General features: G+C 40.1%; 1 protein-coding gene across 1 annotated transcript; it reads right to left on the reverse strand.

Moving 5' to 3' along the window:
* Positions 1-879: 879 nt before the first annotated feature.
* LOC131256419 (tetraspanin-8-like) lies at positions 880-13,296 on the reverse strand. Its single transcript, XM_058257324.1, has 2 exons — positions 12,681-13,296; positions 880-1,320 (listed from the first exon to the last, which is right to left on the reverse strand). Exons 1-2 carry the CDS (start codon positions 13,185-13,187, stop codon positions 1,009-1,011), a joined length of 819 nt encoding a protein of 272 aa, XP_058113307.1. The 5' UTR covers positions 13,188-13,296; the 3' UTR covers positions 880-1,008.
* Between the last annotated feature and the right edge of the window lie 320 nt (positions 13,297-13,616).

Consider the following 13,616-nt stretch of genomic DNA (forward strand, 5'->3'; position numbering starts at 1 on the left):
AGGAGAAAAACGAGGAAAAAAAGATGTATTACGCAATGCTCGTAGGATGATATCCACATTACATCTGGATTTCAAGCCATTGGATATTTTATAACATCCAAGCGGATCTTACTGTTTCCCATGCTGTGTAAGAAACACCCAGCCATCGATTAATGACCAGCGAAAAGATGGCAAAGAAAGATGCTACAACAACAATTCACATTCAACCAATAAGAGGCCTAGGATTCGATGGCTGTGATCTCCAATCTGGAAGACTTTAAGCCAATGGTGGATCAAGAAAGCACGAGTCCTCACAAACAAAACCCAAGTGGGCATTGTATGATAGTGATGAAATGTACCACTTACAATATGCAGATGGACAGTGTCAAAATCATACGATTTACGATTGAGTCAAATCTTAAGCAAAACGATTTGAATCCCACATTGAATATCCTTTTAAATTTATCCTAGGATTCTACTTAAATTCTACAATTTATTATTTAAATCCCGATTTACTATTCCTCTTTTATTTTGAGCTTTACTTTGACTTTCATTTTATGTTTTAAGTTAGAGGGAGCTTAAAAAATCATTTAAAAGAGGGCAACATCTAAAATCATTTAAAAGATGCCAAGGGCCCATTTGGAAACCACGAAATACGTTACTTTTTTTATTTACAGTAGTAGATAAGTAACTTATTTGAGATAAGTAAGTTTGGTTTATGATCAATTATAAGTAGTCTTTTTTAAGTTACTTAATCACTTCATTTTAATAAGTAGAAATCAAAATAAAGTACTTAAGGCATAAGTAGCGTAAGTAACTTACGATCCAACGCCCCCTAGATGACCTTTCTAACATGTGAAGAGGCCTACACGTGGTTTTAAAGTTGTAAATTATCTAAACAAAAGAATTATCGACCAAATAATTACATAAATGCTTGAGTAAATGCACAAGAAATAAAATGGAGTAGCAATAAGTTCACAACCAAAGAATATTGATTAATTTGTTCTCTGCTACCATTCTAAGGTTGGATTAAGGGTAGGCTCGTGTCTTGTGACCGGTGTCGTATCTGTTGTTTCTGAAAGCGCAGCAACCAATGGAGTAGATGATGATGACGAATACAAGGACAGATACATTTACAATTGCAACTTTCCGCCAATCGTGCTTCAAGTTAGCGAGGACCCCAGCCTTGCATGATTCACATTCGAAACATAGACGGTTCTGATCATTGCTCCATGTCAAGCAATCCTTTTCATTAGACTTCACGCCAGATTTCGGTTGGGACCAAAATGTGGCATTTTGGTATATGAAACCACAGAAAGAAGGTGGCTTGCAGCAACCTGACTGAAAAAGATAACAAAAATACAAATATAAAATCAAATTAATACCACAACCAAGAAACAGGGAAAAAATAATAATAATAAATAAATAAATAAAAAGAGAAGTTGAGTGCATCATGATTACATCCATGGATGAAAATAACACTCCTATGTTGCCCTTATGTTTTGTTGGAGATGAATTCAATGGAAGATATGTTGGTCGACGTCACATTTTAGTTTCCTTGTTCGATGTTGTGTTTATTGAAAATCAGTCTATTGCAAAGGTTACAAAAAATGATTTAGGAGTGTGGTTTGTCGACCATTTTCAAGACTCTTAAGGGTGTTATGCCATGTCCTTTCTAGGGAGGAAGCTAAGAGCCTTTTGCTTACCAAATAATGGTGGTGGAAATGGGCAACCCTTCTCAACCAAAGTTGAACTAGAATGTTGTGGTAATTAAATGAACAAAGCTGAGATTGGGATGGGGCAAGCTAAGGGATTGTTTAGATGTATGTGAATTTTTAAGTTGTGTCTTTCACTTGAAGGTGACTTAGACTTGGTAAGTTGTTAGTGACTTACAGATGAATTTCCTCCCCCAAACACCACACCAGTAAGTGACACTTATTAAACTTACAAGAATCCAAATGACCCCTACATGTTGACAGGTCTTCAAGAGAGAACCCTGGTAAGGCAGGGAGGGGAGTTTGTAGAGATGATCATGGTCGATCGGTTGATCTTTAATCGGTATGTTAGAATCACAAGTATGGAAGTGGAGAAGTGCTCTTCTTGATGATTCAAGATATGAAGGAGGAATACATTAACAAACATCCAAATAAAGAGCTAGTCGAAGGTGTTAGTGGTTTGTTTGGTGGGTGGAGATGAATGATATCAAGTACGTGCTTCATCTGGATATAGACCGCATTTTGGCGAGAGCAATTCGGTTGCAGATGAACTTCCTCAGTGAGGACAGAATTTTCTTCAGAATTGAGGCAGGCCTGTTGATGGAGCTACGCTGTTGTTTCGTCATTGGCAAGGTAGAGATTGCAAACATCAAAATCAACTGTGACATCACATAACAAAATGGTACTGTGAGGTCGTTCACATGAGGTCGAGCTATGTGGCCCCCACATTGATGTGTGGGGGACATCAACACCATGCATTTGATGGGTCAAATTTAGGTCATGGAATATCCCAAAAATCAGCCGTATACGGAACTCAGGTGGGCCATACCATCTAAACCCATGTAAAGACATGCCTAAAATATATATAAGAACTTGGTGGGGCTCACCTGAGCTTTGGATGCGGTTGAAACTTGATCTGACCCTTCATCAAATTGGGACACAAACAATGGATGGGCTGGATTTGTGAACAACATCTCAGCGGGCGCAATAAATAATTATGAATGTTTTAATGGGAGGGTAACCCCTCTCAACTGTTATATGTGGTATGGCCCACCCAAGTCATGGATTGACTTGATTTTTAAGCCTATGGGCCACTATGGAATGGTGCCTAGGACTGATGAGGTAGATGTTCGACACACATCACGGTGGGGCCCACATAGCTCGACCTCATGGGAAGTTCCCACGAGGTTTTATATATATATATATATATAGAGAGAGAGAGAGAGAGAGAGAGAGAGAGAGAGAGAGAGAGAGAGAGAGAGAGAGAGTCATGCTCACCGGCGCACCTATGCATGTGCATACCATTGCACATGTCTCATGGGCGTCTAATCTGAACAGTCCATGTGATGCGGAATCCCATGAAACTCCAAGGAATAAATTTTTACCTTAATCTCAAATTCTGATGGGTCATAGCTAGTAAAGAGAAATGCAAATCAAGGGAGGAAACTGTTTTCATTTTTCATGGGCCACCAAAGTTTTTTATCAAAGTAAAAATTGGGCTCAAGGGGTTTCATAAGGTGCTACTTCACATGGAGCATTCAGATTTTGGAGTAATATCACGTGTGATGAATTATCAAAAAAGTTTCTACGAGTTCTATGCGAACTAGTGCGCAGCTGAGAATTTAGCTCTGTGTGTGTGCGCGCGCACGTGTGTGTGTGTGTGCACATGTGTGTGTGTAGCCGAATGCTCAGCTGCACACCAATTCGCACGGAACTCATGCGAACTTTGTTGATAATTCATCATACGTGATGTGATTCCAAAATCTAAATGATCCACATGAAGCAGCACCTCATGAAAACCCCCAGGCCCAATTTTTACTTTGATCCAAAACTTTGGTGGGCCATAAAAAAGAAAACAATTTCCCCCCTTGATTTTTGTTTCTCTTTGCTATGGCCCACCGGAATTTTAGATCATGGTGAAAATTTGTACTTTGGGGTTTCATTGGATTCTGCATCACATGGAGCGTTCGGATTACACTCCCATGACATGTGTGCAAACATGCCTCTATATATGTATATATGTATATATATAGAGAAAGACCCTCGATCAAATCTATCATCCATTGAATCGAGAAAATAAAAATTAGAGTAGTTAAATTTCTTAAGTAATTTTGACATTTTTGATCGAATCAAACTGTCACGCCCTGTAATCCGAGTATATATAGAATGTGCACCCTCAAATTTGAGTTTTGGTTCATAACTCACGCACTAAGTATACTTAACTCAATCAATTATAGAATTTAATTAGAGAGGATTATGTTCATTCAAGGTTCCATCCAAGTTCATACATTGTCTTCCATGCATAATGATTTGACGCCACTCATCCATACAATTTTAACATATAGAAACCAATCAAACCACATTCAATAAAAACCCTCGTAAATCAAGGCACCCTACCATTGAAATATTATTGCAGATTTGAAATAATTCAAATAAAAATGTAATTGTAGACACCCCACCGTGGGTAAAGCAGGTCATTGACTGATGATCAACCGTCGGCCACCTGCCGCAGCAAATCTTGCCTCGGGATTTCCTGGCATATTTCTGACAGATCCTACATGTGATTCTTCGACCTTATCAAGTGAGTTTATGGCTTTGGGACCGTGAATTGTTACCTTGCCAAATCGGCTAGTGGCAACTCCAATCCTTTAAACGCACATTTAATTTGGCCACCATGGAAAGGTATTGCATAGCCAAAGAAGCTAAAACATGACAAACAAACATATATATTAGGCCATTATCACCCCCATAAAGATCAACTGCACAAAATAACGAAAACGTCACCTAATGAAAGGCAATCTTCCACTGCGTGTCGCATATCCAGCATTGTGCGCATGTGGGTCGAGGGAAGGGCATTCATAGAATGGAAACTCTATTTTAGAGTTGGTAATACATATCATTCTAAGGTCCGACTTGAAACAAGGGGCGTACGAGCTTCAGGGAAATCATGATATCTACAACACTAACATCCAGTGCATACTGGTCCTGTACTAACTGACTAACTTGCTAAATTTCTAGTCCTATACTGGTCCGTTTACTTTTCTGTTAGCATTTTGAATTACAGTCTCGTACTAGTGCGTTAACCTTTCTACATGCATTCTGCATTCCAATTCTACACTGGTCCATTTACTTTTTAGTGGGCATTCCACATTCTAGTTTCGCACTGGTCCATTTACTTTTCAGCAAGCATTCTGCATACTAGTTCCACACTGGTCCATTTACTTTTCCACAAGTATTCTGCATTCCAGTTCTACATTGGTCCCCATTATTTGCTAACCCCTGCATGTCAAGCCGTATTTCTATAGTGAAACAAGAAAAAGAAAGGAGAAGGTCGACAAAGGAAAAGGTAAGACAAGTAGCAATCATTGCGCCCATAAGTGGCTTGCGAGTCCACCGCCCTTCAAAGTGAACACTAGCATGCCAAGGCATTATTTGCACTTGTGCCTAGGCAATCATGTCAGCACACGAGGAATATTGACCATCCCCTCCAGAATCACCCAGGAACCAGGCACCACCACCCGTAGTTGCACCTTCACTGGCCAACCTAGCACAAGACATGAGTAAGATCCAGGACATGTTAGCACACCTCCTTCATCCTGGGACGGATCCCACAATCCATAACGCACAACCACCCTGCACGCATGTAAGGCTCTCTGATCCTACCATCAACCTGTTTTCCATCCCTCCCAAGGAAGGAAAGAGAGTCCAATACCGCGATGAAAATTGACCTACACCATAGCAAGCTCATTCCATCTAGTCATAATTGGCCTAGTCCAGCAGCCACCCCTGCACCCCGATCAATACCAACTATCGCATGTCGATGGGCAATATCATCCTATAATTCAAACCCCATTTCTACCTCACTAAACCACTTATTAACAAACCCAACCCGCATCAGCACGTGGGTAAGGCACAAAGGTGGATCAATATGAAGAGGAGGGGAGTTAAGCCCATCAAGGGGCACAATTGCCACCTCGGCAAGCTTTTGAAATATACTGACTTTACAGGCATTTCGAGGGTCAGCTCAAAGTCATGCAAAATGAACTGCAACGACAACGTGGAGTAGAACTCCCCTTCTCTAAATTCAACAATCTTTGTCCCTTCCCAGATGCTAGGGTACCCACCAACTTTGAGGTGTTAAAGTTTCACATGTATGATAGAACAAGATGTCTCATCGCGCACCTCAAAGCCTTTTGCAATGAGCTTGATGCCATTGGCGGAGACGAGGAAGCCTTAACTTGACTATTCCAATAGTCCCTAAGGGGTGATGAGCTTGACTAGTATACATATTTGGATTACCACAAAGTTAGAACTTGGGAAGATATGTTGTAGGCATTCATAGACCTATTTGCATACAATTTAAAGGTAGCACCCGAGAGGAGGGACCTGGTGGCCCTTAGGCAAAGAAGTGACAAATCCTATCTATTTATGTTGGTCAATGGAGAGTCATAGCTGCAAAATGAAACCATCCATTGATGACGAAGCTATAGATCTCCTTGATCGTTCATTTGACCAATCCAAATATATCAGGCTACTTAATCTCCTACCCATACATAAACTTTGCACAGTTAATCTGCACATGAGGGCAGGTAGAAATCAGAATCAGAGCCAACACAATTGCATCTTGGTCCCACCAGGCTACCCCTGTGCTAAGAAACAATCCAGAAGAGAAAATGGGTAGGTTCAAGAATCGAAGCAAGGAAATAGTTGTCCCTTAGACAGTAGAAAGAAATAACCTCATAGCCTCCATACAAGGGGCATCGGCTAACATTCCACAGGTCAACAACAACAACAATCAACACAACTGTAACAACCCCGAAGAAATCCATGTACTTCAAACCAAAAATGACAAACGGGTATGGTACGACCATTTAGGCATTACTCCTCTGGCCAATCATATAATGACATGTTGGCCATGCTCATCCAAAGGCAATTGCTTGTACCACTTCAGCCTAAACCACCACCAAACCATTTACTGTCAAACTACAACGACAATGAATGTTGTACATCCCATCAAGTTAGGGGACAAACAGAACGGTGCTTCTCTCTGAAGCATGTGGTGGAAGATTTGATCGACCAAAAAAAGATCACAATCGCTTCCCCTCAATCGATAACTTCAGGCAATAATAATATATTTCATAATCCCCTGTCGCAACATCAGGTTGGTGCCAGCATGATCGAGACCCCCACTATCAATGTCGTACAGGAAGATTATTTGCCCTACATTTGTCTTGCAAGGGGTGCCTTCCCCCTAGATTCTCCAAGAAAAAGCCCCTCAGTCAATCCACATCTAGGTCGACAACACATCCCAAGTTTGGAATCAACCACTAGTTTTATAAGGAGCCATACTAACATTCCATCACACCAACAACCACAGTCAGTCTAAAATCAACAGCAACTAGTTCTCATGGGGAGAGCTCCGAATCCACCCCCATCATAAGCCAACTATCAATCACCCTTCCAGGAGGATCTCCCTCTCCCTTCCCATCCCACATGAACGGGCTCATTAAACACAAAGCACTCCTCCTAAACCACCCCTTGTTCAAATAGGAAAAAACTCAGCATCCCACACAATTCCTCCAACCTCCCAAGCTCCTCTATCTTTACCCTCATAGCCTCCTCGGGTTCTTCAAGGAAGGGAGGTACTGGTCTTCGATAACAAGGCAGTCCCTTGGCACTATCCTGAGTGCTGAGAAGTGGGGAACATGCACCCCAATGGAAGATGCTTCCAGAGAGATGTACCTCGAGGAGATCCCAAAGGACAACTAGTAGATTTAACCACCAAGGCCGACAAGGCCTATAACGTGGCCACTCAACTAAAAACCATTCTAACCCATCTATCGGTTTGGGAACTTCTCTGCACGTCTAAAGCCCATCGAGAAACATTCATCAAAACATTACATGATGCACACATCGCTCGAGAAGCACCCCTAGAAATGGTCGCCCACATGATAGGACAGCTCATTGCACCTCGAGTCATCACCTTCTCAAATGATGAGTTGTCATCTGAAGGATGCGACCATGGGAGATCCTTGAACATAATTGTCAGTCATAAAGATTGCAGCATCCCATTTGTGCTCATTGATAACGGGTCAAGTCCGAACGTTTGCCTACTTCAAACTGGTATGTATCTTGGACTAGACTCATCCATGTTCAGGCCTAGTAACATGAATGTGAGAGTCTTTGATAATTTACGAAGGGAAATCGAATGAGAGATTGACCTCGAACTACAGATAGTTCGAGACATATCCGCAATCACCTCCCAGGTCATGGACATATCTTCCTCATTCAATCTCCTTCTTGGCCACCCTTAGTTGCACCAAGTCTGGGCCATTCCTTTGACACTCCAACGAATCAAATACATCCTAGACAATAAAGTGCTCTCCATTCTCAGTGATCTTAAACAGCATTTTCCTGTAAAAGAAATTCGTCTAGGAGAGCCTAATACCCTAGTCATCGACACATGCCACCCATAAGGGGGAAGCTCATACCACCACCACCCATTCAAAATCGTCAACCGCGGGCCAACCACGCGACCATTGGCTGTTAGATGCATTTTTACAATGGATCAGTTGAAGTCGAAAACAACGCTCTTGCACGAATCCTTGAGAAGATGGTAAAGACTTACTGCGACTAGTCAGAGAGACTTCCTTATGCACTTTGGGCTTATCAAACGTTTGTACGCATTGCAATGGGCACCACTCCATATGAGCTTAACTATGGAATGGAGGTTGTTTTACCAGTCGAGATCAAAATTTCCTCACTATAAATATTGCTGAAAAGGAAAGTCAAAGAAGGTGAATAGCTACAAGCTTGTTATGATCAGTTACATCCGGTGGATGAAAAGAAAATGCGAGCCCTATGTCATTCCTAGACTTATCATAAAAGGATCGCACGAGCATACAACAAGGAGGTTGGCATGAGAACATTCAGAGTAGGAGATGTGGTGATGAAGAAAATTCTACCTCCTCATCTATCCAATCCTAGAGGCAAATTCAAGCCCGCATGGGAGGGCCCATTCATTGTTCAAGAATTATTCACCAATGAAGATCAACATGTCCAACGTGGCTTGTTTGTCGTTAGGTGGTAGATCGCCCATAGCATACGGTTCTCATCTGAGGCTAGTAATTCTAATTCCAATGAGTTGCGTTGGGCCTTGATCTAGGGAGAATATTGATTCTAAAGTTGGTCTCTCTTTTGTTTCTCCCATACATTTTTCCCAATTTTCCCAATTTGGTAAATCGTCTCGAATACTGCCATGCGTAGGCCTTTGGATGAATGTCTTCAAACCTGTTCCAAGTATCAATAAGTTGTATTCTGACAACCTTACAGGTGCTTAAGGTATTTATAAGTTTTAGTTTGCCAACCTTACAAGTGCTAGCATCCAGGTCCATAATGATGAGTCTTTCTACCACATTGGATCTGTCCTCCTCTTCATGGGAGATGCTACTCTTTGCTCGTATAATCCACGCCTAAATCACTCATTCCAGAAGCCACTCTAGCGTTACCTTAACTTGCGTTAAATGGATTATTTTGAAGTTGGCTACTGCTCCTCTTGGCTCTCCCTATCATCTTATTTCAAGGATTGAGCTTATTTCTTTGTTATCATGCCTAGCCTGAGTTGTTGTTCCTTCTGCCTTCTGTTGACTAGCTCTTTCTTTTCGTTTCTATCTTTTTCTTCCTTTTTCCACTGGAGCTCAGGGTGTGAGCTCTTTTCTTTTCCTTTTTCTTAGGGGTGTGCCCCTCTCTCTTGTATTTTTCCAAGCTTTTACCCTAGGTAAGTAATAAGAGAGTCTATCATCCTTTGCTTTTCCAAAAAAAAAAAAAACTCTCCTCTTTAGTAGTAGACTTTTTGTACTACACTAACATATTCTTTCGCACTAGTTAAATGAACTTATTTATATCCATTTAAGATTATTAGCCGTTGAAGTTAATGCCTGTTGTCAGTTGAAGAAGCCAGTCTCATTTCAAACATTCTCCCATATGACTAGGTCTTTCCCAGTCATTGCGGTATAGCCATGTGGCCACACTTATGTACAAAACACATGCACGCACATACATCTGTCAACATCATACTATGAACATGTTATTCCTTAATTGTCCAGCTTTCTATTCGGTAAAACATCGGTGGTCTTATACTATAAAATCTCCTCTTCACTTTGATTGGCACGAGAATATCACATAAAAATCAAGACTTACATCTCTAATACTTCAGCCATCCATCATAATTCCATGAGCAACATCCTTTTCAATCTCTCTATTGTAATAAATTATTGACCTGAGATATGAAAGTTTTTCATTTTGAGTACTTCTTTATCAACAATGTTGGCTAATTTTCCATTTCAACTCTTGTTGTTGCTAAAATTACATTCAATGTACTTTATTTAATCCAAATTATTTAAAAACTTTAGATTCCAAAGCATCCCTCTGTAACTTTAGCTTTGCCCTTACCACCTCCCTTGGCTTGTCAATCAAAACTATGTCATTTGCAAACAACATACGCCTTAGGACCTCTTTTTACAAATGCTTTGTTTAATCATATATAACTCATGCATAACAATATAAGCTCAAAGCCAATACATACATAAGCCTGCAGTGGAGTCCTGCCATCATTTACTTTCTCTAATTCAAAAAAGACCATGTAGAGATTTTTCTTTCCGTGAGTATGACATTGTAAAGTATGCAAATATGGATATCACACCATCAATTATTTACTTTTATACCACTGGATTAGTTTCTAAAGTGGTTAGATGGTTTTGTTATCTCTTATAAGACAGGTTTTTCTTACCATTCTTTTAAATTAAAAAAAAAATGTCACATGTTTTTTGTGCTTCTAAAGTACTAGCTTGTACAATCTAGATTCATGATCCATTGATCTTCTTCTAGCTGCGACATTGACAAGAGTCACCGGTTTCTTCAAGGCATTCAAATTACTAATATATTAACATGTGGAAATATCAAAACTAGTAACTTAGAGTTCCATCAGCTACTTGGGTATTCCTTTCGACTTACCTTTACCATCTCCAGCAAACGTTAAGCTACCAAGGACATTCTATCAATAGCCTATATAGAGTGGATGGGCATATCTTTTCTGGAAAGAAAAAAAAAAAAAGGGCCAATCAACAATTTGATGAAAATCTATTTTTTGGGGCCTATCATGGATTTCCTATGGTTCTAATGGGTCCGATTTAGCAAACAATTCTAACCATCCCATCACCTGTTGAAAAAATGGATGTCCATGGAATAGATATTCAACTTTGAGACATCTTGGATCATCCAATCCATTTAAGCTACGGATAGCAATCCATAAAGCTGTTCTTATCACAATGCAGAGTTCAGATTGATCTATTAGAGTGTTTAAGTGTCCAAGTAGGAAGCCTTAACTTATAGGACTCTGGTTGCAATGGGTTGTTGAAGTGAAAAGTCCCATGGAGTTCCCACCCCCTCAGAAGGTCCTATGTTCGAATCTCGAGAGCAGCAAATATGCCTCACTAATATATTATTCTCCCACGGGGGGTCAGGAAAAACAAGTCCGGCCTAGGGACCGGGAAATCAAGCCCGGCCTATTTTTAGTGTGAGCGTCCCTCCACCCTCATTAGTATGCTCCCGTGCGGAGTTCCCACCCCCGCACGTGCAGGGGGGTGTTGGAGTCATAAAGTCCCTTGATATACAATGATACACCACACTCTGAAAGCTTAAAACAGCAATAACAATAACCATTTACTCTATGACATGGATCACTTCTGTAATAGACAGCTAGCCATTATTACAACAGGATTAAAACAGCAATAACAATAACAATAACAATAACAACAACAACAATAAACAACCATAGGAAGAAGAGAATAATCTCTCTCCCATTCGACGACAAGGAATAAAGAAACACTGTCATTTCGGACTTCCAAACAAGTAGAAAATATTAACACATTTAAAATAGAGTTTTTCCCCTATAATTGCCTGTCTTTTAGGCTATTTCACGTTTTAACTTCAGACCCCAGGACACTGACAAGCCCCTCTCTTTGACATGGTTCCAGTGAACCGAAAACCCAATATAACAATAGGCGTCGCTGGAAAACTTAAGCAGCAGTTTGATTTAAATATTTTGAAAGCAGACATCTTTCAAGAAATAGCCTAAAAGGTAGGCAGTTATATAAAGAGAAAAAAAAAAACCTTTAAAATAATACCAAAAATATAATCTCATTTAATTCACAAATGAATATATATATATATATATATATATATATATATATATATATATATATATATATATATATATATATATATATATGTATGTGGTGGATTAGGGACGCTCAACCGGATGAAATAATACCAAATGAATATAATCTCATTTAATTCCCCAATGTGATGTGTGTCAAACATCTACCCCATCAACTGGATGCACCATTCCATGATGGGCCACGGGCTTAAAAGTTAAGTCAATCCATGACTTGGGTTGGCCACAGCACATACAACAATTGAGAGGGGTTACACTCCATTAAAACATTCATAATCATTTATTGGGCCTAGTGAGATGTGATTCACAAATCCAGCCATCCATTAGGTGTGTCCCACTTAGATGAGGGGTAAGACCAAGTTTCATCCGCATCCAAAACCCAAGTGGCCCCCACAAATTACTTTTATATATTTTAGGCATGTCTTCACATGGTTTTAGATGGTATGGGCCACCTGAATTCCATACACAGCTGGTTTTGGATATCCCATAAACTAAATGGGCCCTTTCAAATGCAAGGTGTTGATGTTTGACACACATCACAATGGGGCCACACAGCTAGACCTCATGGGAAGTTCCCATCAGGTCGACCTTATATATATATATATATATATATATATATATATATATATATATATATATATATATAGATGACAACAAACCAATTCAAATCAATAACAGAGTGAATAAAACAACACTATTCATTCAAACAAATAATAATAATAATAATAATAACAAAATAAGAGAATAGGAACCTGGATCGGCGTGAGGTTCATCTTATAGAACTCAGCCGCTTTCTCATAAACGGCACCACGGCCGAGACTGCTACAAACCTTCGCCTCACTCAAGCAGCTCTTAATCTTCAACCAATTCCGCTCATCCCTAACGCGTTTTTGCAACCAAAGCGAGTAGTTCCCAAGCCGGTATTCTTTGTAGCCTCTCCCTGATATGACCTCTCCGGCTCCTTTATTCGTTATCACGAATGCAAAGACAGTAAAACCCATGAGCCCGAGTATCAGCAAGAACATGATGAAGAGATAAATCCATAAGAAGAATGTAACACGGCAGCATGATCCAATGAAACCACAGAGGGAGATGAAAAATAGTAAAATAGCCAATACAAGGAGAGGGACGCGGATGAATCTATCACATTGGGAATTGGAATGGTGGCTCACGTAGATGGCTGAGATAAACAAAGGAATGGAGAGGATGATGGTGAGGATATTTAGGACGCCGATGAGATTGTTGCTTATGCGGATCATGGTGTAGATTGATGGCGGAGATTGTGAGATGGAGATATATAAGAGATTGGTTCTCTCTCTTTCCCTTTCTTTCTTTCTTTCTTTCTTTCCTTCTTCTTCAGAAGAGAGGTTGAGATAAAAAGGGAAGGGATATGAGGGGTTACTTTCTATATATTTAAACGTATGTGTGGATGGTTTTTTCAATTTCCTATATTGGCCGTTTGTATGCGTGGGCCACCGTGATGTTTGTGAGAAATCTACAACGTCCATTATTTTTCTAGATGATGTTAGGATATGGGAAAAATGAGGTAGATCCAAGACTCAAGTGGGCCGCATGATAGTAAACGGTGAGAATTGAACGTCCACCGTTGAAACATTGTGGGGCTATGGAAGTTCTGGATAGTATAGTTTTTTGTGTTTTCAGTTCATCGCAGTAAGAATGACCTTATG

Source organism: Magnolia sinica, chromosome 9, assembly GCF_029962835.1.
Source record: "Magnolia sinica isolate HGM2019 chromosome 9, MsV1, whole genome shotgun sequence".
In the NCBI taxonomy this organism is placed as follows: Eukaryota; Viridiplantae; Streptophyta; class Magnoliopsida; order Magnoliales; family Magnoliaceae; genus Magnolia; species Magnolia sinica.